Source organism: Taurulus bubalis (assembly GCF_910589615.1).
Source record: "Taurulus bubalis genome assembly, chromosome: 15".
Taxonomy (NCBI): Eukaryota; Metazoa; Chordata; class Actinopteri; order Perciformes; family Cottidae; genus Taurulus; species Taurulus bubalis.
This window is the reverse complement of record NC_136603.1, coordinates 14,664,359-14,691,537: the sequence shown is the minus strand read 5'-3', so window position 1 is coordinate 14,691,537 and position 27,179 is coordinate 14,664,359. Positions and strand designations below refer to the sequence as shown.

At 40.3% G+C, this 27,179-nt stretch overlaps 3 protein-coding genes across 3 annotated transcripts; 2 read left to right on the top strand and 1 right to left on the bottom strand.

The window, feature by feature from the left end:
* Nucleotides 1-3,453: 3,453 nt before the first annotated feature.
* On the top strand, nt 3,454-11,006 carry tbl1x (transducin beta like 1 X-linked; the record flags this gene model as incomplete). The annotated part of the gene is made up of 14 exons (XM_079231243.1): nt 3,454-3,561; nt 4,259-4,404; nt 4,679-4,898; nt 7,300-7,432; nt 7,613-7,754; nt 7,869-7,932; nt 8,074-8,171; nt 8,775-8,835; nt 8,998-9,119; nt 9,210-9,284; nt 9,384-9,511; nt 10,451-10,616; nt 10,712-10,813; nt 10,980-11,006. The coding sequence occupies exons 1-14, from the start codon at nt 3,504-3,506 to the stop codon at nt 11,004-11,006; spliced, it is 1,542 nt and encodes a 513-aa protein (XP_079087369.1). The 5' UTR covers nt 3,454-3,503.
* Nucleotides 11,007-13,674: 2,668 nt separating this feature from the next.
* On the bottom strand, nt 13,675-19,755 carry gpr143 (G protein-coupled receptor 143; the record flags this gene model as incomplete). Its single annotated transcript, XM_079231170.1, has 9 exons — nt 13,675-13,778; nt 15,467-15,713; nt 15,800-15,917; nt 16,908-17,016; nt 17,111-17,220; nt 17,383-17,475; nt 17,872-17,966; nt 18,234-18,343; nt 19,500-19,755. The coding sequence occupies 9 exons, from the start codon at nt 19,753-19,755 to the stop codon at nt 13,675-13,677; spliced, it is 1,242 nt and encodes a 413-aa protein (XP_079087296.1).
* Nucleotides 19,756-22,546: 2,791 nt separating this feature from the next.
* Nucleotides 22,547-26,856, top strand: LOC306747969 (ankyrin repeat and SOCS box protein 9-like). Its single transcript, XM_079231077.1, has 7 exons — nt 22,547-22,659; nt 22,783-22,862; nt 23,098-23,205; nt 23,703-23,853; nt 24,111-24,245; nt 25,479-25,673; nt 25,819-26,856. Exons 1-7 carry the CDS (start codon nt 22,575-22,577, stop codon nt 25,971-25,973), a joined length of 909 nt encoding a protein of 302 aa, XP_079087203.1. The 5' UTR covers nt 22,547-22,574; the 3' UTR covers nt 25,974-26,856.
* The last annotated feature ends 323 nt before the right edge of the window (nt 26,857-27,179 follow it).

Below are 27,179 nucleotides of genomic sequence, written 5' to 3'. Positions count from 1 at the left end.
GGTAAAGCGGATCTCTAAGCTGATTTACAGTGAAGATGATTGTTCTTCTAAACATTGTCTCTCTTCTCTCTGAAAATCCACATTCATGCTTAGATATGGCCATCAACAGAATATGAATGTATCTTGATATGTTACCCTAGACACGATTCCTTTAGTTCAACTATCTCGAAGCGCTGTCATGTAATCCTTGGGTTGTGCACACACCTGTGAAAGGGATTGCTTGACTTCAACTCACATTTGACTGGCTAGTCCACTTTTTCACAGAATTCATATCATGACCTTTGCATAACTCTTTGAGTTCTAAAAAATTCAACAACTGTCTTCTATTACGGCTCTCCTCAGATTAATTCCTGTGAGCAAGTTCTGTTCTTCACCATACTGTATAGCCAAGAACATTTTCAAACAAACCTATTAATGAGTTCACACTTAATGTCTATGAAACCTTTTATCTACAATGTCCCTGTATGTGGTAAACCACAGACTCTGGTTGGTGAGCTTTGCTTGTTCAGGAGTCATTCAATTGGATCATAACTTCATGCCAAAGATAGTTTAAGATAATAACACTTTAATAGATACCTTTTTTATTTTTCATAATGCACAACGTCATCAGGATAGTCTATGAACCCAAGTTGGAAGTACACCAAGTCGACATCAGCTGTTCTTTGAAAGCAGCTTCTCTGTAGTCGTGTCAGATACTAACTGTTTCTTCTGCAGCTGTGCTCAGAAGTGACACTTTGTACAGCCCGATACATAATCCATGTAGTTACACTAGTGAGTTGGTAGAACATGTGATTGTATCCTAAAAAATACTGTGGATTGCAAGGGTGTGATTAAAGCGTTAGTTGTTACATTTGTGTTGACAGATTTTACTCAAATTTGAATGTATCCATTTGTCAGGTGCGCTTGCAATGAAAGAAGCAGCTGAAACATGTCATGTAGGCAGGTGCAAGTATGGATGAAGACCAGATGGTGGTGTAGTTTACATTGTCATGTAATTGTAGCAAGATTGAAGTAAACATCCTAAAGTTAACCCACATGAGCCAGAGGACCACAGCCAGGGTTTCTCATCATTGACCTATTCAAGTTTCCATATGTCTATCTTGTGCATTATCTTTCTTTTCTGCAGTCCTCTGTTTCCATTTGGAAATGTTGAAGAATGTTTTCAAACAATTGTTACTCAAGGGTAGTGTTGGAGACCGCTAAATGACAATAATAATTTAAAGCTGCAAGAAACTTAAGTCAAGAATGTATAACTCAAAAGATCATATCTTCAGGCTTTGACTCAACTTATTAATTATGTGGATAAACCTCGGAGCCATTGAAAGAAGTTAGCATTTTGTCTGGTTTCCCAGAGGTTACATTGTTTGGAAAAGGAGACTTGGATGCCCAGGGAGTTGTTTAATGGATGGCGGCATCATGCGCCAATCTGATAGAGGGATTATTGCTGCTGCCCTGCACCAATGGGACCAGAGACCCTCCAGACTGCCTGTTGATTACGTTTCCAATTGTTCGGTATGTCGCTGTCGCGGCCTTGCTTTGATGTGGCCAGCCCCAGTCGTAAGATGAATAGAAACACAGTGGCAGTGGTCAAATCGGGACACAGTGGCTAATGTAGAACAGCTTAGTGTTGTGAGCTCTGGCAGCATACAGCATTGAGTATTTGCCTTTTGAGTCAGAGTTTTGTTTGGTGGTGTTTATATGAGAATGAGAACGTATGAAACGTTGAGATGAAGGCAGTATTTGTTTATTTTCAGTAACATTTCTGTGAGGTTTCTGTTCTGCCTTTTTGAAGTTGTTGCAGGATTTAACTTAAATGTTACCTAAGGAGTCTTTGACCTCTAGTAGCACTATGGAGGTGTATTTATGAGCCCATTTGGTTTGTCTGTCCATATGCAGCCCAGCCAATGTTTTACCACAAATTCAATGACTTACAAGTGGCTGCAATGCGCCAACAAAAAGAAGAAAAAGACTGCTAGCATGGATGTAAACAATACAGGATTTAAAATTTCAATTAGCTTTGCAAATGTTTTATGAGGAAATGAATACATGTTTGTTTAACCTCCAGAATGCACACAATGAGTTTTGGTAAATAACAGTGTATGCAACATTTGTTTGTTTACAAGAAAACCCCCACAGGGCACTTTTAACTGCACCTCTTTTTGTGTTATAATAATATAAAGACCTTCATTTTGCGGCTGCACCAGTATAATTCCAGCCCTTAGCATATCTGCTGTGGTACAATAAAGGCCGACTCCATCTGAAAGAATATACCAAGGTGAAAGTGAATAATTCATGTTGAGTAACATGTTCAACCCTTCTGGCTGTATGCCCACTGGTAATTGGGACAACACCATTCTCTGTCTATTTTGCTCGATCTCTCTTGTTGCTATGCTACCAAAGGGGAACTTGAGTGGGCCTGGACAGTGTTTGGAATGAAAGTTGGACAACCATGCAGTCTTCATACCTGACACCATTCCCCCGCCCTCTTTATTTCTCTTCCTATTCTCTGCAACATTTCTGTCCCTTGACTTCCCACTGAGAGAGCAGGAAATAATTATAAAGTTACACATGATGGTTATATAATTTTTCATGACTCATTCTCAGTTTGCTGTTGGTTTCTTTTGTGATGCATTTGAACCATAACCTGCTCATAGAGCAATATTTTTCTTTTCATAAGGTGTGTGTGTGTGTGTGTGTGTGGGGGGGCAGGCATACAAACAATGTTGCTCCAGCTCCACTTACTATGCCCTCGTAAAGCATTTGCGCAAGCCGTTGGGAAATGATTAGCTCTACAGTATTTTTGCTATCAGCCTGAGGGAAAAAAAACACGATGGAATTAAAAATGTAATTGCCTTTCTGTTCCTTCTCCTCCCTTCAGTTTTGAGACATTCTCAATTGAAATGTTAACATAAGCTCTGTTAAACATCACTATTTGTTGAAAATAACTCTGAAGTGAAGGTCATGCTGGCTGCTATGAATATATCGTCTCTTGCCCTCCTCTGTAATTCACTAGATGGGCAGTAGACATGCATTTAATATCCTTGCTTCTTTATCAGGGCTCTTTCTATCTAGATGGTTGGCTGGGCCACTAATGTGAAGCACCATTCAGTTCTCAATGAAAGCCAAATGGATATAGACACTCCCATTAGGCCAGAGAAGAGAGGTTGGGAATACGTATATTCAGTACTAGACATGGATTTACAGGTTAAGTGACCCAGCAAAAGAAAGGAATTGGGCAAGACGTGCGTGTGTCTATTACAATATCTTGGCTCATGGCTGCGTCACTAAACCAGGGTCAGGACAGATTTGTGCAATGTGCAGAATATGCATCTATTTGTATTGGAGTGTGATAGAGGTATCTTTTTTTTTTTTTAGACTGGTTTAAGAATATGTAATCTGCAAGACCACAGACCTTAATATTCATCTCAACTCCCATTTCTCATCTATATTTTCAGGAGTGAGCCCAACCTTCCATCATACCTCCTCCCTCTCATTGGGCTAAGATGAGTATTACCAGTGACGAAGTGAACTTCTTGGTGTACAGATACCTCCAGGAATCAGGTTTGTCTCAGTAATATCTGATAAACACTGATACTTATGTTGATAGATTTATTGGGCTTGATACATGAATTGCTGGTGTTTTTTTCTTCGGTATTGCTGGGTTTTGCTAACTGTACATTGTATGGGACCATTGTCTAAAATATGCAATTATTATATTCAATCTATAAGACAACGTGCATTATAAGCTATTTGTTTGTTATGCATGGTGAAACATGGTCACTTGCATGAAGATATTTTTTCTCGGCATGAAGTGGAGGGAAATAAACAGAATGATAAAACGAACAAGTCTGTTTGCGGTCCTCCTCCTTCAGCCAGATGGAAATAAACAGAGCATTCACCCCCTGTAATATGAACACCTTGTGGATGCACAGAATATTGCTTTGCTCCTAAGATGTCAACGTGCTGTTAACTTCTTTGATAGAATTTGGATCAATGATTAAAATCCCAGCTGCTATAGTTGTATTACTAGCAGAATACGAGCTACTAGTAGCCCTGAGAGGTCAACACTGCCATTGGCATTCCTAATTATACACTCAAATATCATACTTGTTATTATGCCATTTGTTTTTTATATTCGTTCAGTGTTAGCTTTGTTTGTATCACGTGATACTTTTCTTTGAGTATTTGTGTTTTGCTTGTGCACATGTTGTGCTTGGCACTCTCATGTTAATGAATGTGAATGTTGTTTTGTTTTTAGGTTTCTCCCACTCAGCATTCACCTTTGGCATTGAGAGCCACATCAGCCAGTCAAACATAAATGGAACACTAGTGCCCCCTGCAGCCCTCATCTCCATCCTGCAGAAAGGGCTTCAGTATGTGGAGGCAGAAATCAGCATCAATGAGGTGAGAGCAGGGACCTGCTGTTATCAACTCCTGCAGATGTTTTATATTGCTTAATGATAAAGATAGACTTTGATCTCAATGACAAAACACCAGGTGTGTTCAGTGCTGTCAGCTTTTCATATTTTCAGTCTGTAAGAAATTCTGAAGAATACCCAGTTGGAAACACTTTTCACATCTATACTTAATCATTAACAGGAAACGTAGCTCCAGACAAGTCACAAATGAAAAACCACAGTGCCTCATGATGCGTTATTACCCGCTGTTGTCCTAACAGGATGGCACAGTCTTCGATGGGCGGCCAATCGAGTCGCTGTCACTCATTGATGCCGTGATGCCAGATGCGGTGCAGACGCGACAGCAGGCCTTCCGTGACAAGTTAGCCCAGCAGCAAGCGGCCTGTGGCATGGCAGCTTCAACCTCTGGGAACCAGTCAAACGCACCAAAGAATGGAGAAGCCACTGTCAATGGGGAGGAGAATGGCACTCACAACATGAGTACGTTGAATATTCTAATTAATATTCTAAAAGAGTGTACCAATTATCTCACAGTAGGAACTGACTATCAAATTTTAATTATGATGGTTTTAAAACAAAAAGGACAGAGGAAAAGAAAAGAGAAAAGCAAGTTTCTAGACTTGCAGTTTGCGAAGAATCTAAGGAATGTTTTTCTTCTTCTATTGAGTCTAAGATGATGTAAAAAAAAAAAAAAAAGAAGCTTGGAGTAAGAATTAATCTTCATGATCAAATTAAATTGTCTGGTCTCATTGCAGCATTCTTATTAGTAGTCAACATATATATTTTTACTTTAACTCAAATCATCAACGCCATGGCAGAATTATACATTTACATTTTTTTTTTTAGCAAAGCCCAGTTTCGACAAGTAATCAGCGCAGGCTGCATTAACGTTTCAAATTACTGTATCTGCACTATGATTCTGAATGTAGAACATTTTCAAACGACACAACAGGCAGAGTGGCTCCTTTTGTGCTCTGGTTTGGCTCTATGCTGTCCAAAGGAAGCAACCTATTGCATTATTACACCTACCAAATCAACAGTTTTTCTACGTCAGGAGACATGTCCAAATTATTGCACAGTTTTTACGCGGTGATGCAAAAACAGCCACGTGGGCTTCACAGAATGTGATCTCATTATCAGCCGTTTAGTCTGATCCTTTGCTGCGACTTGGTTCTCATTATACTGTAATACTTGTGTGCACTCCAAGTGGGTCAGGGATACATAATGAAACACCACTGGCACATACACTAGTAGAGAAACATTATTATATTGTTAAATATATTTATGTGGTTTAAAGGTAGCCATTCACCATTTATAACATCTATTAGCCTCTTAACGTTCTGCTGTCCCGCGGGCGTCCATTTCAATTATACACTGTACATTCCGTTGTACGCTGTACATCTATTTATAGTTCGGTACGAGTGCCATATGTTTCTGGAAACCTATGATTCTTATGATTCCAGCTGTCCACTCCGTTTCAAGATCAGACCACCACAGCAGCTACAATCAATACTTTTGTCAGACAACAACAAACAAACAAGCGATTTGAAAATCAAGACAACTCACCGATGACGCCTCATATTGATCCATAAATCCATAAAATTCCAACAAAAACGGCGTTGTTACGTCGTAAAGGTCCAATAAAAATAAATCCCATAAAAGATTTAGTCCAAAACACGCGATTACATCCATAAATATCCACCAACTGGCGTTGCATCATTCCATTGCAGCTGAAAGTTATGAACGAAAGTAGTATTGTTTTTAGCAGAAAGTTATGTTTGCATTGGAGCACAGCTACAAACTCACTATAAAAATGTCCTCCGAAATCTAACGGTTCCAATGAGACCCCACTTGAACCAATAGGAGCTTCATGTCCTGACTGACAAGCTACATTACCCAACCAGAAGCTACGTTGACGTTCAGGCTCAACCTCTGTCTCCTTATGTGGCTTAATCCTGTCGCGTTGTACAGCTCAGATGACAGGCGTTTCGGACAGCCAATGAAATTCCCTAAACAACGATAGGCAGGAAGAGGGGGGGCAAATAATCCCAACAGCCTTCAATTTGATGAGATGAGACAGCTGCTGTAGAGCTTCTGAAGTGTAAATTAGCATAAAAATGCATTTATACTTCATTTTCTCTGTCAGCAATACTGGTAGTATATATGAATAGTACCTCTATAAGTTTGCAAGACTATAAGCCTTTTTAATAGGTATATATATCAGGAATATTTTCAGTCTCAAAATGAAAAAACGCCTAGATATTTCATTAGAAAAACATGTGTAAAATATTAATTTTCTGTGATATTGTTATCAACTTTTTACTTACTAGAAAAGGCTTCAGGCTATGGTCCCATTGTGTTTTCCAGTCCATAAGTCCCATTTATAGTCATCTACAGGCATCTATTTACAAAGAAATGTTCAGACGGAAATAAAAACCTTATACTTTAGTGTGTTCAAACTCGTATAACTCAGTGTCAGCAGCACTTAAAGTTATTCTGACTATTGAGGGGAAAAAAGCTTCAGATTGTTACCTTTCAAAAGAGACCAAGACCATGCATTTTCTTCAAATAGTTCAAGTACAGCTTGCAATTTACTTTGGGTATACCTGGATAGGCATTTTTCATCAAATTTTACAGGAATGTTAAGAGGTTAGAGGTGCATTCATCAGCATTGTGTAGTAATCATAGCATGCAGACAAGCAGTGGCGGTTCTACATTTAATTACGCCCCGGGCGAGACCCCCGGTTCGTCCGCGCCAAAACCGCCCATGCAGACAAGTGTGTGTTATATTAGACAAGTGATGCATATATTAATGTGTGTGTTTGTGTATCTGTCCGTGTGTGTGTGTGTGCGTGTGTGTGTGTGTGCTGTCTCTTCTCAGATAACCACAGTGAGCCCATGGAGATGGATCTGGATGTGGAGATACCATCCAGTAAAGCCACAGTGCTCCGAGGCCATGAATCTGAAGTGTTCATCTGTGCCTGGAACCCTGTCAGCGATCTGCTGGCCTCAGGGTGAGTCCCTGTCTGTGCTGAAACGGATCTTAATGCGGGCTGGATGAGTCATACTATATTGTATGCACGCGTTGGCCCTTTTTTTTGTCAGATATTTATGACCTCATAAGATCCATTGCTGACAGCTTATATTCCAACAATACTTTAACCCGCCCCCTGCTGCGTTGGTGTTCTGTTCAGCTCGGGAGACTCCACCGCCAGGATATGGAACCTGAACGAGAATAACAACTCCAACTCCACCCAGCTGGTGCTGCGCCACTGTATCCGAGAAGGTGGCCAGGATGTCCCCAGCAACAAAGACGTCACCTCACTAGACTGGAATGTAGGTTCCTGATCATCCGTCCACATTGTTCTTCTTCTACTTTTACCATGTGGTAAACTGACTGTGGAGCTGAAGACAGCTGAGTAACAATTCTGATATCTTTCCATCCGACAGAGCGAAGGGACTCTGCTGGCAACGGGCTCGTATGATGGGTTCGCCAGGATATGGACAAAGGATGGTATGTCCTCCATCATTCCAGCACGGTGTTGTTTCCTCGGTCACTAGGTTTATGATATTGTGATTGTGAATAATGCAACTTCTGTGACAATTTTTTGAAGGATCATTTCTAAAAGAAATGGATATGGCTCTTATCCATTAGGGAATCTGGCAAGCACCTTGGGACAGCACAAAGGGCCCATATTTGCACTCAAGTGGAACAAGAAGGGGAACTCTATTCTCAGTGCTGGTGTAGATAAGGTACATAATGATCCCCAAGCATTGATTTGTGTCTTGCAATAATGTGTTTTTTTTTTTTTTCTTCTTCTTTCTTTACAAGTGTTGGGGCTTGAAATTGACTTTTTTTTTAATCATCAGCCAAAGTGTAAATCTGTAGCCTTTTTAAAGCAAATTGTTCTGGTGTCCATAAACTACAGTGCAAACTGCACTCTTATCAGTCATTATTCCATACACAATGAACTTGAGATACAGACCCTGCAATTATTTGATATATCTTACATGCTATTAAATATTTCACACATTCCATTGTACCATGTACCAATGAGGTATTTAGTTACAAGGTATTTACATTATTTCGTGCTACAGTGACATGAACTGTAGATCAACTTATTATATAGATGATTCTTTGAAACTATAGCTTCATCAACAGGCAGATGAAATAGATGTATCTTACAAATTCGCACACACCAAAGACGATGAATCTGACTTTTTTTTTTACCCTACCTACTTATTTGGTTTGGTAGGTACATTTGAGGACATTTTAAAGAACCCGTCTTTATTCTTCAAAATAATGCATTCAGAAATGTTGCATTCGTCGTTTGAAATAGTCAATTCTATTTCCAGACGACAATCATTTGGGACGCGCACACAGGAGAAGCCAAGCAGCAGTTCCCTTTTCATTCAGGTAAAGAGGGTTCACTATTTTTTTTTTTCCACCATAACAATAAATGCGTATCATTGCAGATATTAAATAGGACGTAACATTTTCCTGCTCAGTTGTGGTTGTATTCTTGGCTCATGAACCTCTGAACGCTTAACGAATGTGGTGCAAACAAATCTTCCACAGCCCCAGCACTGGATGTCGACTGGCAGAACAACACCACCTTTGCCTCCTGCAGCACGGACATGTGCATCCACGTATGTCGCCTTGGCAGCGACCGGCCCCTCAAGACCTTCCAGGGCCACACGGTGAACAGCTTTTTCCATGTTGCTCTTCTGACCTTACACCGTGCTCCTCCCTCCCTCGACAGGCCTGCTAACGAGTTTTGTGTTTTGCAGAATGAAGTTAACGCCATTAAGTGGGATCCGTCAGGTATGCTGCTGGCCTCCTGCTCGGATGACATGACCTTAAAGGTAAGACTAGCCCTCAGATTTGTTGTCTTCAAGTGCTAAAGACTAAGTGGTAATTTGTATTCAGTCAAACTTTGCTGTTGCTGCACCCCTTGAACACAGATTTGGAGTATGAAGCAGGAGTCCTGTGTCCACGACCTCCAGGCTCATAGTAAAGAGATTTACACTATCAAGTGGAGCCCCACAGGTCCCGGTACGGGCAACCCCAACTCCAACATCATGCTCGCCAGGTGGGAAGTCTCTCGCACATAGCTCACATTTAGTACCCTACAGGGCAACCACCCACGTTGCTCAGTTTTGGGAAGGAAAGTCCAAGGTAGTGTGCGGAAACAAAGCGTGTATATTGTGAGTGTTTGTGTGTGAGACACTTGTCATAACCTGGCATTCAGAGGAAATTGAGTTTAATAAAAAAATCCTAGTGCTAGTTATTGTCAGTGGCCCAAAGCCCTCCACCCTGACCCAGATGTGCATATGTTCTAGTTCAGATACCACAAGAATGTACAGCCCTAACTGTCAACCCAGTGTACCTGCCTGTAATTCACATTAGAAATGAAACTGCCATCATTGCTACTGCTTGGACAGAACTTCATGATCTTAAGTAAATGCCACCGTTGAACAGTACATACAATACATTTTTAATTTATTTCAATTTTGCTCCCTGCATAATATCCTTCCAAGTTCACCCTCATTTGTTACCAAGGGCACCCAAAGGAGATTACTCCTGCCTATTTATACCTTGGTGAAGAAGACGTGTTAATTAAAATCAGCCTCCTTTTTTATCATTTGTTTTCAACAGCTTCTCAGTTTTAGGGTCACAGATGCTCACAGTTTGTCACTTTTGACACTCTTCACACACTTTTTGTGTAGTTTTTCTCCTTTTTAAAGGAGAAGTAATTAATGATGTTTCCAAGATGGGCAATTGACATGTTCGTGTTGTTTATTATTTAGGACAAGGTGTTCTGATGCTAACAAAAATGAATAATGATCTGTAGCTTAAGATGTGTTATTGTTTTGGTTTATGAGCTTTAGGGGTTCATCCACTGCATTATGAATCTATAAACAATGACCACTTTTTAAGGGCATCTTTACATTTTTTCAAAACGGATCACTTTTAGGAATCATTGGGGCTGCTCCATCTGATCAATCTTATGTGTCCTCCACACCCACAGCGCCTCTTTCGACTCGACAGTTCGACTGTGGGATGTCGAGCGAGGGGTTTGCATTCACACGCTGACCAAGCACCAGGAGCCCGTCTACAGTGTGGCCTTCAGCCCCGACGGCCAGCATCTGGCGAGTGGCTCCTTTGATAAGTGTGTCCACATCTGGAACACCATGGTAAGTGTCTGATTTACACCGTTCCAAACAGCAGATAAGAGTCACTGTGATTGCTGCCGGAGTTTTTCATTAATTTCTCTGCACTCTCGTGTCAGACCGGAGCCTTGGTGCACAGCTACAGGGGCACTGGTGGTATTTTCGAGGTGTGCTGGAACAGCACTGGGGACAAAGTTGGTGCCAGCGCGTCAGACGGCTCGGTAAGCAATGGCCATTTTGATGATGGAGTGATGTACAACGATTTGTTGCTCCTTTACGGCTTCACCATTTGGTTTGCTACTTGGAAATAATATTGTCTGAAAGAACTCATTACTGGTACTTTGAAAAAAATGTATTAGTAATGCTACCTATTTCTTTACATTCTAGGTATGTGTTCTTGATCTCCGAAAATAGCCGACTTGAGACTTTGATGATGAGTCCTGGAATGTGCAGCAAATTGCCTTTTTCTGACATCAGCAAACACACTCTAATTGCTCAAGGAGAGTTGTAAAGTGGAGCGAAACAAAACACATCACAGGAGTACAACCAGATGACTGCAGCAGCCTCTGAGGACTTCCGTGCACCTTACAGTTTGTTGACGAGTGTTTTATGATACGCCTATTGGAAGCATAATGGAAGCCGGTTAAGAGATCCCCAAGACTGGACTGAATCCAACTCCCTGGGTGCATCCGCGTTTTAAAGGTTTCTAATGAGAAAGTGCTGCGATCCCTCTGGGCCACTGGTCCAGCTGTTATCGGGTTGTAAGGGTGGAAACACAAAGATGAGTTTTATATAAAGAGAAAAGTGTTAATGAGACACGTGTTTGGCTGTAAGAGGGCGCAAATTATGAAAGAAAGGTTGTGGTTTTAGAATTCCTCGGAGCAAAATGTTACCTCATGTCCAAATGAATTAATGTGGGATGTGATAAAAGTAACATCAATACTGAAGCACTGGTATCGTACGATGACAGGGTGCTTAACTTCTTCCCAGTGGAGAATAGATTGTTTCAAGAGTACTTCTTGCTTTGTTTTTTTTCCACAGATGGACTTTGAAAATCAAAATTGAATGTGCCGCTGCAAGGTAGTTCTTCGCTCACGTTTAACATCAGGTCAACAAAAGGAAAACCTGCCAAGAAACAGTCCTAACCTCCTAAAATGACCCGTTCAATTCACTCGAGATTAGAAAATGCCATTTTGTGGACAAGATGTGAAAAGTGTGGTTTACAAAGAGAATTTTCTCCCTTTTTGGATGTCAATTTCAGAATGTAAAGATATGTAAATTAGATTAATACACAGACTTATATACTGTGTATATATATGTTTATATACAGTACACTTTATTGCCATTCGGTAGGGGCTCATTAATGGCTAGAGCTGTCACATCTTTGCTGATAATAAGTGACAAGACCTCTTTTGAAATGAAGTGCATGTGTCATCAGCTTCTTTTAACAGTCTGTTCAACTGGGCCAATCATATCCAATGCATCGGATTGTTTTTGTTTTTCAATGAGTCACAAATTGCTTTTTATTAAGCAGCTTTACTTTTCACTATTGATCCTTGACGCCATGGAAGAAAAGTGTGCCTCGGCATTCAGGGAATTATCTGGTCAACAATATGGGAGATAAGTCATCGCAGTCTCCTGTGTGGTTTGGGCTTTATCTTTGTATTGTACGTGGAACAGGACATCACAGGATCAATGTTAAAAGCCTCACGCAGACCTGAGCAGGAACACAACTACAGCTTCAAATGGCATGACCATAGTTTCTCTTTGGCACTTTCCTCTGAACAATCTACAGCTCAGAGCACATTTTAACCAGAAAGTGGAGGTCAAGCAAAAGTCCTACTGTTGCAAAAAGAAAGAAAAAAAATACAAAAAAAGAAGCTATGATTGGTCTTGTTGTTGCTGTTTTAAAATGCATTCATAGCTTCATCGGTGTGCACTAGGTGTGGCTCCATCTGCTGAGTGGGATCTCATGGAAAAGACAGAATCTTCAAATAACAGTGCCACCATTTTGATTTGCCTTTTTTCTTCTTCATTTCTGGTCCCTTTCATTCAACGTCTGCTAGAGCAATGTGAAGTGCACTTTTTATAATGGTGGGAACAGCAAATGTTAAAATCTTGCTAAAAGTTGAAGGGCCAATGTTTAATTTCTTTTTTTTTTTTTTTTTATACGTCACATTTGGATGTTATTGGGTGATTCATCGTTTTCTGACTTTTTCATTTGCTGAGAGCCATTATTGTCTGTGTCAGACTGAGAATTGGGCTGTGGGTTGGTGGCCATTCTTGGCATGCGAAGGAGCCCGGTATGGAATAAGTGCTGACGGCTTCTATCGCGCTTGCACCTGGTCTGGGGTGCAGTCACCCGTTTCCATGACAAAACGTTGAAGTCATTCAGTGTCTCAAATAAATCACTCTATTTTGATATCAGAAACCACGGAGCCTGTGTCTTTAATTCTGTGTTTTATTCGTCTGCAACAACTTAAAAACATTGAGAAAGTTTCACCAACAAAACCTTAACAAATACCTTTTGAAATGTAATACAGTATAAAATGTGTGCAAAAATACAAAGTGGACAACTGGGAAAACAGTAACTTTGTTTAAAAAAGAAAGTCTATTTAGCTCATTACATTCTGTTGTGCTTTGAGAGCTTAATGACAAGACTGCACATCACACAACCAGCGCACATTTAATTGCCAGGTTATTTTTTCCTTCAAGCACATAAGGCATTATTAAAAGTCAAGTTAATAATGCAAGTTTGTTCTGATGACTGACTGCTATAAGAGACAGTGAAGTAGTGTTGGGACTGTTCAGCTGCTGGACAGCAAATGGGTCTGTAATGTTACACTACACTACTGCAGGCAGATTAAAACTGTTCAGAGAGGAATAAAAGGCTTGGAATAAAGAATGAGACTTACAACTAATGAAATCTCATGACCAGTTAATATCTGGGGGAAATCTCAATGGGATAATGGCAGCTAAAAGGACCCAATCTAAAACAAAAGTAGATAAAAAAAAAAAAAAAAAAGACAAAATAAAACTGTCACACAGGAGAGTAGAGGGAGGCGGCTTGTTGATCACCCGGCTAATGCCTTACAGAGTTCTCCAAGGATTCTTCATCAGCGTCTACATCCTCATAGTCTCGAAGATCGCTGGAAATGTGGATTTCAACTGTACTAGACTCTGAACCTAGCAAGACAAAATATGGGTAGATTACTGGGTGTTACTGCACATGACACCTTCACAGTTTAAACTGCTTTTCTATTGAGATATTAATCTTGCATGTATACACCCCTCCATCACGAATGTAAATATGCATGGATTCACAAATGTACTTTGGGAATTATTTGCAAATGCAGTCTTTTAATGTGAATTACTTTTTTGCATTTTAGAATTGTGCCATATGTTTTCTTTAAATATTGTTTTAATCTACTTTGAGGTTATATAAATGAATGAAAAACAAAAATAAATCCTTTTTTAAAAATCCACTTTATTTCTAAAGACACTGAATGGTGACACAAAACAGTGAATAGCCTTAGTACATGTGATCCACATTGTGCACAAACAAAATTGTATAAAATGCTTTACAAAATCATCCCAAAATGCATTTAATAATACCGTAACAGGCTTTTTGTCACAGCAGATATTTTCACATCATAGTAGGAAAAGTGCAGTAAAGGTGCTACTAATATCTTAGTAGCACCTTTCTGGGTTGTAAACTGTGACAGTGAGCCACCGCCTGGTATTTTAAAGCAGCTTTATGGACCCCGGCCATCATTAGTTTAGCTATTTACACCAGTGCGTTTCCTGCTGTCACATGTAAAAATGTCCTCTGTGAAAATGGCCTGTCATCACTCAGTGTTACTAGAATGAATTCATAAATATTGACATTTTTACCCAGAAAATGCACGTCAGTGTTCAATCGTACCTCAGTTGCCAGTTCATTAGATACACCTAGCCAAACCTGAAGCGGTCTAATACAACAGTCCTGCAATAAATCCTACACTGAGGTCATACTGTTAGGTGTTGCCCATAATTATATCAATAAGGGCAAACTCAACATTCAAAACACCTCTCAGTATAATACAAAACACAACAAACTTCAGCTTCCAAAATTACTACAAAGTTCTAATAGTTTCAACAAACACTGAAAATGGAAACCTTCATGAGAATTTATTACATGGCTGAATTAGTTAGGTGTCTCCAATACTCCGGCAACTGATTTATTTGACCCGCTAAATGTTCAACAACTTTGCCACTTGCTCTGTGCATATCATCTAATTATTATCAATAATAATAAGCTTTATGTGATAACTTGGCACAATTGCAGCACCCTGAACAGAAGGTCAGAATTTGCAACCATCATGAGGTTACACAGTAGAAAACCCAAAACATGGCCTGACACGGTGGATTAACAAACGTAATAACATTTCTGTTTTTTAAAATGCGTAACGTGCAATTCCACGCTACTGCACTACTGAGTACACATGGATCAAAACTGACAATACTTCATGGTTTTCATGCTTCATTATTGTATCCAGCTGGAGTCAAGCACAATCCTGGTTTGAAAAGTAATTTTAATATTTAAAAAAGAGCTTTAACTTTATCCTGGTCAATGTCTCCAGAGCTTTGCCACTGATGTTAATGTAATCACCATGATGAAAACTAAACCGGCATTAGAAAAAAATAAAAATAAACTTGTCTTCAAACAGTTGGGGTAGATTTCTCAGTCGATGATATCATACTATAAAGATGTCATCCAAAAGAAGAGGAGGCAGTCCCGCCATACGGAGACACCATGCAGGATGCTAATGCTGTACAGCCTCACCAGCCCTGATATACAGGTGAGTTGTTACTGCCACTTAAAGCCCAATTACCTTCTGAGAGAACGCTGATGGCGTCGGAGTTGTGCTGTCCGTTGCTCTTTTTGGCCTCCTGGACATGACTCTGGTAGAGCAGAGTAGTTCCCACCAAGGGATTATTACCTGCTGTGTTTGGCACTGAAGTAGAAACTGAGTCCCAGGCCAGCTCCCTCCTCCGCTGCAACCTGAAGTCAACATCGAAGCCGGTCCAGCCGTGAAAGGCAAGCGTGTTGAGGAAAGCTTGCATGGGGTTCAGGATTCCCTGAAGGAGTCAACATGTAGGATAATTCAAGGTGTTAGACGTTGGTAAAACTAGTGTTCTTAATTCTGTGTGTGTTTTTAACCCACCATGATAAACCATGTGATGAGGGCTGCGTTTCTGATATTCCTGAAGCCGTTATCGTTGATGTCTGTCTGCATCTCCAGGTAGAAGAGGAGGCTCTCGTTGATGATGTTGGGAACCCAGCTGAAACAGCAACATGCCTCATTAGATTTGAACAAGTCTCTCTAAATAAGACTTTTTAAATTTGACGGGAAAAAAACACAACATCGTTATTTTCATCAAATGAATATGCATATCCAGCTCTGAATATTCTGTGGACTGGCACATATGAGTTTCATGAATCTTCCTCGTTAGAGCCACACCGCTAGTCACACTAGATTATCTCAGTAACACTTTATTATAAGCGTAGAAATCATATAAGTAATCGTGAAATACAGCATTGTCTCATGCTGCGGTAATGCATGAATTAATGCAGGATGCATCATGGATTTCTGTTGCTCTCCATTAACAAATTACTTTATGTGATTAGTTCACACTTTAAAGATCATCAATTAAAGAATGTTAATTCACTTCATAATGTAATTTATATTCAACCAAATAATAATAATAATACAAAATATACAACTTATAATTAGATTCATATGGCCCTGTAAAGAAGTAGTGCAACATGTTGGGAACTATGCTTATGAACAAACAAAAACAACATGCTGTGTTTTACAGGGTGTTATGCGGCGCATCATATTTCTTGGCGAGAAGCAGTAACTTCCTGGAGACTTTTTGTCGTTGTGAGGTTGCCAGGCAGCAAACTCAGACCCAAGGAGTTTACTGTGAGTGGCCAAGATAGTCTGGCGCATAACCACTGTGAAACAACAGCACGTTGCTTTTACTCCGAGGTTTTTGTATGGATTAAACAAAACAAGATATAACACTATAAGTGAGCTTTGATGGTTCTGGTTTGGGGATTCATTACCTTTGAAGAGAGCCAGGCTTACTGTCACCCTGTTTCCAGTCTATACGCTGAGCTTAGCTAACTCGCTACAGCTGCTGACTGACACCACCCTCATGTCTAAACAGTAAACATGAAGCCACGATCTTCTAATTTCTCAAATAAAGTAGTCCCCAAAATGTCCTATTCCTTTATGTTGATGCCTTTGATAAAGAACGGTAACCTACCAAATACAGAACACCAGCATTATTTTAAAGAAGCGTATTTTGATCTCATTGGCCAGCCGCCTCTCATTTTCTGTGTAGATTCCTTGTCGTCCTTTGAGCAAAGATGTCACTAGATTGGAAGGACAAGAGAGGTGGACGGTTAGGCCCATGAGCATGTGCGAGAAAGCATTTCACATCGAGAGATTTGAGGGCAGAGAACTGACCTGCAGATATGGTCCGATTGAAGAAGACAGGATTGGCTACCAGGACGAGCAGCATTGGTGCGTACGTGGTGAGATAGTGTGGGATAGCGTGCTGGAGACCTTGCTCACAGCTGCACAAAACATGCAACAACATATTGAAATCAGTTTCGGGGCTCAGAGCAGCTGAACACAGCCCTCACTGATAGTCTCAGGCTCTTGTAGGAGAAAAGACAGTGACATGAATGCTGAAAGGTGCTCGACGGTGCATCCGAATGAACAACAGAGTGTCTTACTCAGAGATAGATGGGTAGTAGAGCATGGCCACTCCTTCGACACACAACAGCACAGCCAGGCCCCATGTAATCATGTGGTAGAGGATAATGGTGCTGATGGGGAAAGAAACCAGTCATGAGACTGAGCTCACAACACATGCTGCAGTTTTTTTTTTCTGGTGCAGGAAACAAAGATACCGCACACACTGGAAAGGTAATGTTAGCCCGTTGAAACACAAAAAGTGTGTACAAAAATTGGCCTCATTGCACCTGCCGTAAATGCGATCTCTATAACAAAACCTAAACCAGTTTTAGGGAGTTCTCAAATGGATTCATGTGAGGAGAAACATTACATCTATTGCACAAAGTGAACGTACGTGAGAGGAAGAGGCTTTACACATTCGGCTGCTTGTAAATGACACATTCTCAGATCAGTGAGAGGCGCCTCGTCTATAGGAGGAGATGTTGAGGTGATAATGAGTTGTAGACGGGAGGTGAGGCTCAGCTCACCTGATTCCTGCAGATGTTTTCACAACCAGGAAGACGTCGACAGCATAACAAAAGGTCCACCAAAAAGAAGCACTGAAAAACAACTGGATCCACATCTGTAACACATAAATGAGATACAATATACTTAAACTGAATATGATTATTCTAATAATCTGAACGAGTAATTGTGCCTCGCCTGCACTGTGATCTGTAACTTGACAGTTTGGAAAGACGCAACAGTTGGCTGTTAACGGTGTAATGTGATTGATTTCCGCTTTTCAGTCCTCGTTGGGTCATCTGTCGAGCAAAAAGCCATGTGGTGCATTTACCCGAATAAAGGCTGAAGTGAACTGTGAAGCTTTGTCAAAGAGCATCATACATACTGCACTGCCAACACAGAAGACCTCGGGCCAGGCGTCAGTGCTGTTGGCCACTGAGACGCGCTCCATGATGTTCGGCAGGCCCAGCCAGACCGAGGACCTGACGATGATACCTGGAGGAGGAAAACCACACGTGATCTCTCATTGTGAACTGCAACACAGACAGATCCTGCTTCACCGCGAAAAGGAACCAATGCAAACTCAAAAGAGAGCAAAAAAATAAACAGTCTGGTTGCAATTAACATTTAAGCATCATTTCATTCTGTATTATTAAGTGTGTTAATTAACTACAGTCAGTCATGGGAGTCCTTTTAATAGCTGCTTTATGTCATGGAAATATGAACTACCTCCAGGTGTGTTTTATAAGGGTGTTTCCATTTCCTACATGAGACTCTTCACTGTGGGGTGGGAAAACGGGAGCTCTCCCAGAAACTTAATGTGATAAAGACTACATGCTGTTGTGCATTTGTATTTGTTTTTAAATTGCGTCAGGGGTGTGCTTCAAGCTGTTAGTTTGCAGCGGAGGATGAATCTCGCTGGGCACTAACCACACAGTGATACATGACTTCATCTGCCTCCTCTTCCTCCAGGCAGCAGAGGCAACGTGATGAATGAGCAGTTCAAGTGTCACGTTGGTCCTGATGTAGTTCAACAATCTGAAACTAATCTGCAGCCTTTTGTGTCCTATTAAATGTGTAACGATTGCTTGCTTTAAGAACAATGATGCATTCAGATCAACAGAAGAAAAAGAAAAAAGAAGGCTTTGCAGTGGTCAGGAGTCATCCATGACTCACATGAGAGGCTCATGATTCATTCTTTTGGGTAAGCCTTCAGAACTAAACATCTTACATTTGATTATTATGGACAGAATGGTTCAGGGTTCTTGCTGAGAGTTTTCTTTTAATTGTGTTTTATAGTTTATACTTTAAGTTTCCCATTTCAAAAAAGAGAGGGCATTCTAACAACCTGCAATATGAACCCAAACTCATGTAGGATTGATTTAAACCCAAAATAAAATGACATTTTTTTCCCTTTCTTTCTTTTTTGGCCGACAAATCACGTTTTCGAGAGCTGTACAAACATTGTGTTTGATGTTTCCTCTGTTTGAACAAACCAGACCAGACAGGCAAACATAGAGCACCAAAAGGGTTAAAAACAACATATTTGTGTGCGTAATTAAATCCAGCAAGCAACTCCACGCTGTTAAAACTTTCTCTCAGCTGTGATAAAGAAAGAAAAGTGGGCCTGTAGCAGCAGTTAGTTATTTACCTGTGCATCCCAGTATGTCACATATACTGATGATGAACAATATCCGCGAGGAGGACGCGGGCCTCGGCAGCGGGTACTGTCCCAGTCTTCTGTATCCTTTGCGTTTGGGCAGAATTTGTAAAACAGCGAAAAGTAGACTGAGCCCCGCGCTCCCCAGACCCAACGCCCCGAACAGGACGGGCTGGAAGGTTACCACGAACTCGGTCGCCGCGTCTCTGTTCGGGCAGCAGAAGGTCTCCAGCCGCGGGGAAGCCATGACGCACCGGGGAGAAAGTTATGCAGGCAGAGAGGGAAGTGGACGACGGGCCGTGTCAGGAGAAAGAAGAAAAAAGACACACACAAAAGGAGAGGAAATGGTTGAGTGTATGAGCCGACTGAGACATCACGGGGTGGAATCATCATGTGCTTCCATTTAATCCCTGCAGTTGTAGCTTAACAGGGCCACAATACAAGGAACCCACAGTGGACTGTGGACTGTTGTGTGATTTCGGGCTCAGGTATGAGTTCAGTCGGCCACTGTTGATGTTTTATTAGTTCATTCATGTGCAGTATTTTGCTGTACTTTGCCTGTTCTGTATCCCTGATCAATATACACTTTACTATGTGTATTTATTTATTTGTTATATACATTATTCTACCCCAAAAAGCGCTGCGGAAGTAACATTGGAAATCAATAGCACAACTTTGGATGTTTAATAGTCATATAATATTCCGTAAATATAGACATTGTATACTGTTTTATTATAGCAACACTCAATCAATAAATCACACACACAGCGCCTAAATATAAACATCACAAATACAGTATAGAGACAAAACATGTTAAATACTCAAAGAATGAGTCAAGTTATCAATACAAATCATACAATATCTGTTTTTTAGATTCTGAATGGGTAGCCCATATGTGGCCACCCATCCATTCTTTTAGCATCACTGTGTGGTTGTAATCTGGGACACCATACTGATGATAACGCAGGCTAATCAGTTGGGTGGGTCATGTTTTTCTGATGAGAGAAACAGACTTCTGGATAGTTCTTAACATGCAGCACAGACGATCCAGGCCGATGCATTAATAAATGTGCACATGCAGATGTAAAAGACTGACTTTCAATTTTAATCCAGAGACCATGCAAACTATGTTGTTTCATCAATCTTTTAAAGTGACTGATTTGCACATGAACACAAAATCTAATTTTAATGACGAAAGATGTCTCATGGCTTTCAGAACAGCAGCATAAACAATGTGCTATTTTCTCTGTGGCAATCATGAAAATGCCTGAACAATGAACAACAAAGACTTTAAAAAAAATGCATTGTGAAGAAATTAGTCTCATCCTCAGATTCATGATGACAAGGTTAACATTTGGTGTGCTTTTTCTTTGCAACGATCGTCTGAGACCAGGATAAAGAATCTAAACATAATATCATGTCCCTGTGTATGCAGCAGACGTCCGCCACGTCGAGGCAGAGGTCATGGCAGAGGTCATGGCAGAGGTCATGACAGCGGCTGGAGCTGCTTGCTTGGACAGAGATCTGAGTAAGCTGGAGGACATTTGAGGCAGATTTATTTGGGACTCAAAGCATCAAGGGCTTTCATTATTCAGTACTACAGAGAGGGCATTCATTGAGTTCATACAATGGCATTCGGATCCATATGCACCTTTTCTGACGAGGCACAAAGTCAATTGCATGGCAAGCTTGCAGCCTGCTGCCGGGGATTAACAACTCCCAGAGGAACACAGTGAGCATCGACACGTCTGCACTCTGTTGCTGCCCTCTGCTGGTCAGCGCAGAATGTGATTGTGAATCCTAAAGCACAACAGATATTGCTGCCTGTGGAAATATTGAGCTACAACCATCACACATTGTTGTATTGTATTTATAGAACATGAAGCGCTGCCTCCAGCCTGAATCAATTAAATATGAACACATACTCATAACACAAATGTTAGAATTTGGATTTATTTTATTTTCAGAAGTTGCGTGGGAGCTTAATTGAACTCTGTCCAGAACCTGCTAATAGGCAAATTATTTGTGATTCTCAGATTTTAAGAAGAGCAAAACCTCCCCCTTCAGCAGATGAATGTGAAAATGGCCTTCTGGTGTCAAGCTCTGCACAAACATCTTCCACAGTGAAGATCAAACATCCGAGTTACGCAACAATAAGTAACCACATTCTGGACTTGTGGGGGACTTTAAATGTGTGGAAATAAATAAAAATGTGACATCTGTGCTGTGGCAGCTTCATAGATACGGCACATAACATTATAACTGGTCCCTGTGCACTTCACTTGTTTTTATGTTGATGCTCTGTTTTACTGTTGTTTATATCTATAATGCTTATCTTTTACCCTGTATTAATTTATTGTAATTGTAAGGCGACCTTTGGTGCCTTAAAAGGCGCCTCAAAATAAAATGCATTATTATTATTATTATTATATCAAAAACAATCTAAAGTAAAGCAACTACTTTTTTAAATGTTTGATAAATTAGCAGTTTTCCATGAACATCTAGTCAAGGCCATACAATTGAAGAATCACCTATAAAAAAGTTTTTATCAGTGGAAAACATACTGCTGAGTTATTAAATCAGACACAATGGGAAGGAATATGAGCAGATTGCATATCTTTAATGTGGGAACTCATTACAGTTACATTCTTTAAACCAATAATACATAATGCTTTACTGTGGAGCATGCAGATTGATTCATTTCCCCTTTACTCATCTTCAACCAACAGGACGCCGCCCACCTCCTGCTGGAGAGAATGGGTGTGACAAATTACACTCAGATTACAGACCTGCTTGACGGGCCCCACTCCCTCTGCACCTTCATTGGTTGAGACCCAACCGCTTCATGCAACCAGCCTGTTTCCTGCAGGCAAATACTTTGTCAAAGAGGAAATTACATCACAGCAGCCAAGACCAGCCACAAAAACACTGTAAACAGATGAGGACAACATGTATTTCAGATGTCTTTGGACTTCAGGTGGCGCAACACAGTTCAATCTCTGTTGCAAAAACCTGTGAGGCAAAACAACCCGGCCGTAAAACAGCTTTTGGACGGCACTGTGAAGTATGTCTGCCGGACACAGAGAGACTGCCCGAGACACGACATGTCGAAGTGGAACTGCAGTTTTTTTCTCAAACCCTTTGATGAGTGGTAAGTAGCTCCAGGCAGCATATGCTGACGCTGCAGCTGGAGTGTATTTACTGCTTTCAACATAATGCTTTAACACGCCATTTTAATGCATATTCATGTATTTTATGTCACGACTGCACTTAGATTTTGAATCAGACTGGTCCCCAATTCACGAAGCTGCCTTTAATGGACGTGTGCTCAATCTGCAGAGACTCATTGCTCAGGTAATGTTTATTAATGAGACTTTGTAGTTACATTATACTGCACGAATCATTATAACATGCAATTGATCCATTTAGAAAACGCTTTGCTGCTTGAGAATAACCATAATGATCATATTGAGAACATGCTGTCTTAAGAGAGTCTCAACTCTTATGTCGTTTTGTTGTGAATATTGGAGCAAAACTTCAAACGTGCATGTTTCATTGAATCCACATGCGTTGTGTTTATTGTTCACAGGGTACATGCGTTAATCTGAACACTCTGGACCAGGTCTCTCCCCTCCATGGAGCATGTTTACAAGGCCACGTGGCTTGTGCCAAGCTTCTCGTGGAAAATGGGGCAAATGTCAGTAAGGCCTCACTGGCCCAAATGTAGATATAACTAAAGTCAAGGCGATCCCAAATTAAGACAATATGTTTCGTGACTTTCTTTGAAAGTAACTCCTAAATCCTGCTCTCGTCTAGTTAAGAGGAAACCATATCAATTATTGCTGGGTTTAACTTTGTTTTGGTGCACATCAGTAAGAGATTAACCCACAACAGACACACAAGCACGCACAATAACACAATAACACATTAACAAACACAAATCTGCAGATACAAAGTCTGACGGTGAAGCCCCCACAGTACATTGCCTGTTTGAGAGCAGGTAGCATAAATATAATATAATGTCTTTGCTACATTAAAGGTTTATAACATTTCATGACTGCTTCTCATTACTTTACGGACACTTGCTAAAATAATATTTATTTTGACTGATTTGTCTATTATTCAGACTTTTAAGAATTTTTGTGAAGAATTTCTGGTGAATTGCTTTAAAAAAATAATACTTACCCATGGCAGGTCAACAGTTCAACGGTTGATGGACAAACTCCCCTGTCAGAGGCGTGTGCCCACGGTCATGTGACCTGCGTATCGCTGCTCCTTCAACATGCGGCAACTCCCCTGGGGACCACCCAAACCAGCTCCCCAATCCACAGGGCTGCAGCCAAAGGTCAGAGGTCACACTCTACTACACATACATGGATAATCTATGCTGAAGCAGCTTCGTCAGTCACTACAAAATGCACAGAGCGTCAAAACATCAGAAAAGGTCTGAGAAATGTATAATGTATGAAATACATCTTTGTTGTTTTGAGCTACAAAGTGAAAGGATTGCATATTCTTGCCCGGGAAGCACGAGCAGATTTGAAAGCATGTCCTTCAGATTACATCACTCCTCACAGTGATGATTCTGTTAACTCTGTGCAGGTCATTCAGAGTGCATCCAGTCTCTCGTTCAGCACGGTGCGGATGTCGATCAGTTTATCGCCCAGTCCGGGTTCCCTCTCCACGTCGCCTGCTCACATCAGCATCTGAGTTCTGTGAGGAAACTGCTTCAACTTGGTGAGAATGCCTTGAGATTTAACTTTGAACCTCTCTGATGAATGCGTTTGTCTTTGATGTTGAAAAGGGGACTATCAGGTGTAATAATGTTGGAGTTTTATTATGTTTTGTTCTCTCTGGGCTCTGATTGACCTTAGTAACAGTAATGTCACTCTGAAGGATAACACACTAGATGTCTTTGAACACATACAATATGACATATTTTCTTAATTGATGGGCAATAATACCACAGAGTAAAATACTCAAGTCACAAGTAAAAGTAATTTTAAAATTGTATTCAAGTAAAAAGACAAAAAAATATTATCAGCAAAATGTACTTTAAGTACCTGAGGTATTATATTATTATATACAGTATATTGTAGTATTATGATCTTTATTGTTGATGCAATAATTTGTTGCAACATTAATATTAAGCTTTTTGACACTACATGCAAAACTGCTAAAACTATAAAAGCACAGGAAAGTAACTAAGTACATTCGCTGAAGTACAAGTTGGAGGTACTCCACTCTAAAAGTCTAATTCAATATAATTCAGAGGAAAATAATAACTACATCTCTTTTACTGTACTTTATTTATTTGACAGCTATAGATTATAGATAGATATAGGTTACTTTACAGATTTGACATACTCAACACTAGTTTATAACACATGATGATTTGGTATAGATTAAACAACCCATCAGAATATACAACTGTTAAAATGAGCTCCACTTCGACCAACAACTAAAATATTACTTACTAATGTATCAGAAATGATATTCTAATGATATAATATCCATAGTATTTATATTTGGAATACTTTAAATACACTGCCAATAATACTTCCATGCAGTGAAGGTCTTATACTTGTAAAGAAGTATTTATTTATTGCAGTATTGCTAATTTTATGAATTAAGGTGGTCAGATGTTTTGTATGAAAAACCATAATCTGCCAGATAAATGTAAGTATTAAGTGGTATCAAAAGAAAATCCTAAAGTAAAGTACCTCAAAATCATAGGCAAACACAGTGCTTGTGAAAAATAAAATGCATGCTATGTTTTACATCATATAAAATAAATATTTGGGGGGGCTTGATTTGAATATTTAGAGAGCAAATGAAGTCTCAGTAGGAAATGGCCCAACATCTTTCATGTAAAACAATAAAGCAGATGAATGGTGCTCTGTGTGCCTTTCACTGAACGGTCATGTGATGTGAGGACCTCGTACCTCATCAGTCTCTGCTCTCCTTTAGGTGCCAGTGTGAACAGCGGCGTGTCTGGCGACTCGCCGCTGCACATCGCTGCCAGCCTGTCAAACCCCGAGATGGTGTCGGTCCTGCTGGACCACGGGGCCGACCGCTGCCTCAGGAACTCAGAGGGCAAACAGCCGCTGGACGTCGCTCCTCCAAACAGCCCGGCGGAGAAGCTGTTGAGACAAGCAGCAGGAGGTATTCAATCCAAACTAACCGAATAGCTTCACTGTGGAGATGTTCCCTGTGGCCTTTACAAGCAGGCCGATGCCTCGATCAGCAGCTAATAATCCAAACATCTTTCTGTCATGGCTCCTGCTTCTCGACCCGGACGGCTGCCCAGGAGCGGCTCCTCTGATGCAGCTGTGCCGGCTGTACATCAGGAAAACTGTGGGAAAGCAGAGACTGGGTGGGATTCACGACCTTCACCTTCCTACAGAAGTGAAACAGTATCTTCTGTACCAATCAGACCCAGGGGAGATCTCCTGCACTGAATAACTCAGCCTTTAGTGTCAGGTTCTGATCATTTGACTTCTACGGCAGTAGGGGGTGTAGTTGCACAACATCTACACATCGAGGCTCCCGGTAACTCCTGCTCTCTTTGTGACAGATCTCTATTAACAAACACACAGCAAGTTTGTATCATTAAGTATTCATAAACCATAAAATACATGCATATTAAAAAATGAGAATGTGGGCTCAAACCGTCTATTAAGTGTTCTGCCATTAATGTTAAATAAGGCTTAACATACTGAAACAATATTCTCTAGATTACAGAGGCCTCCACATATATTGTAGCTTTTGTTGGTTGAAACTGAAGATTCTGTTTTTGATTATTTTCTTTTTTCCTTCAGACCTACATGAAATATTGTTCATATCTTGTAGATATTTTCCCAGCAGACAATCATTTATTGTTGTTGGTACTTGCAGGGCACATAGTAAATATAAGTAATCTCCAGTTGAGTCATTTCAGAACTGTCTCTGATGGTGGAAACATTGTCAAAGCTGAACACATCAATAGTGCGATTAGATGACCATGACATGATAATATATATTTTGTGCTGCATTATCATGACTAAATAACAAAAATGAGGCACAATTTCTTGATGATTTGAAATGAAAGATGTCAGATATCGTAGGTGCCGTCCTCAGGCTGGACGGGAACCACTTTATCGTGTCATATGTAGCTGGATGGCTGCTTAGTGTAATGATAAGGACTTCAGTCAGAGACATTAGGGTAGATAGCAACTATGAGCCAACGCACAAACTATGTCGTTTGAAAAACCCCTTTTCCTTCTTTTACCTCGTAGTTAATTTAAAATGTCTTCTCTTTTAGTTTCAAATGTGTTGCTTTTAAATTGTAAATCACGAATGAATCATTATTAAACACTGATATATTATATATACAATTGTAATTGTCCAGTTGTACTTACAGTCTATATCTTATGGCTATTTAAAACATGCGATTACAGATTACTTTTAAAAAGAGTCGAAATATATAAATGTATCTGCATATTGGCTGAAGACATTTACTTTCACTCACTGTATGAACAAACAATGTTCTCAGTTTGTGGTAATACACAGGATATGTTAGGATGTTATGCAAAATATCCTGTGAAATATCAGCTGTTTCCTCAAAATCTAAGAGGCATGCGCGACATACCAAGCAAACCCAAAAAAACATGACATGAAAATACATGCATT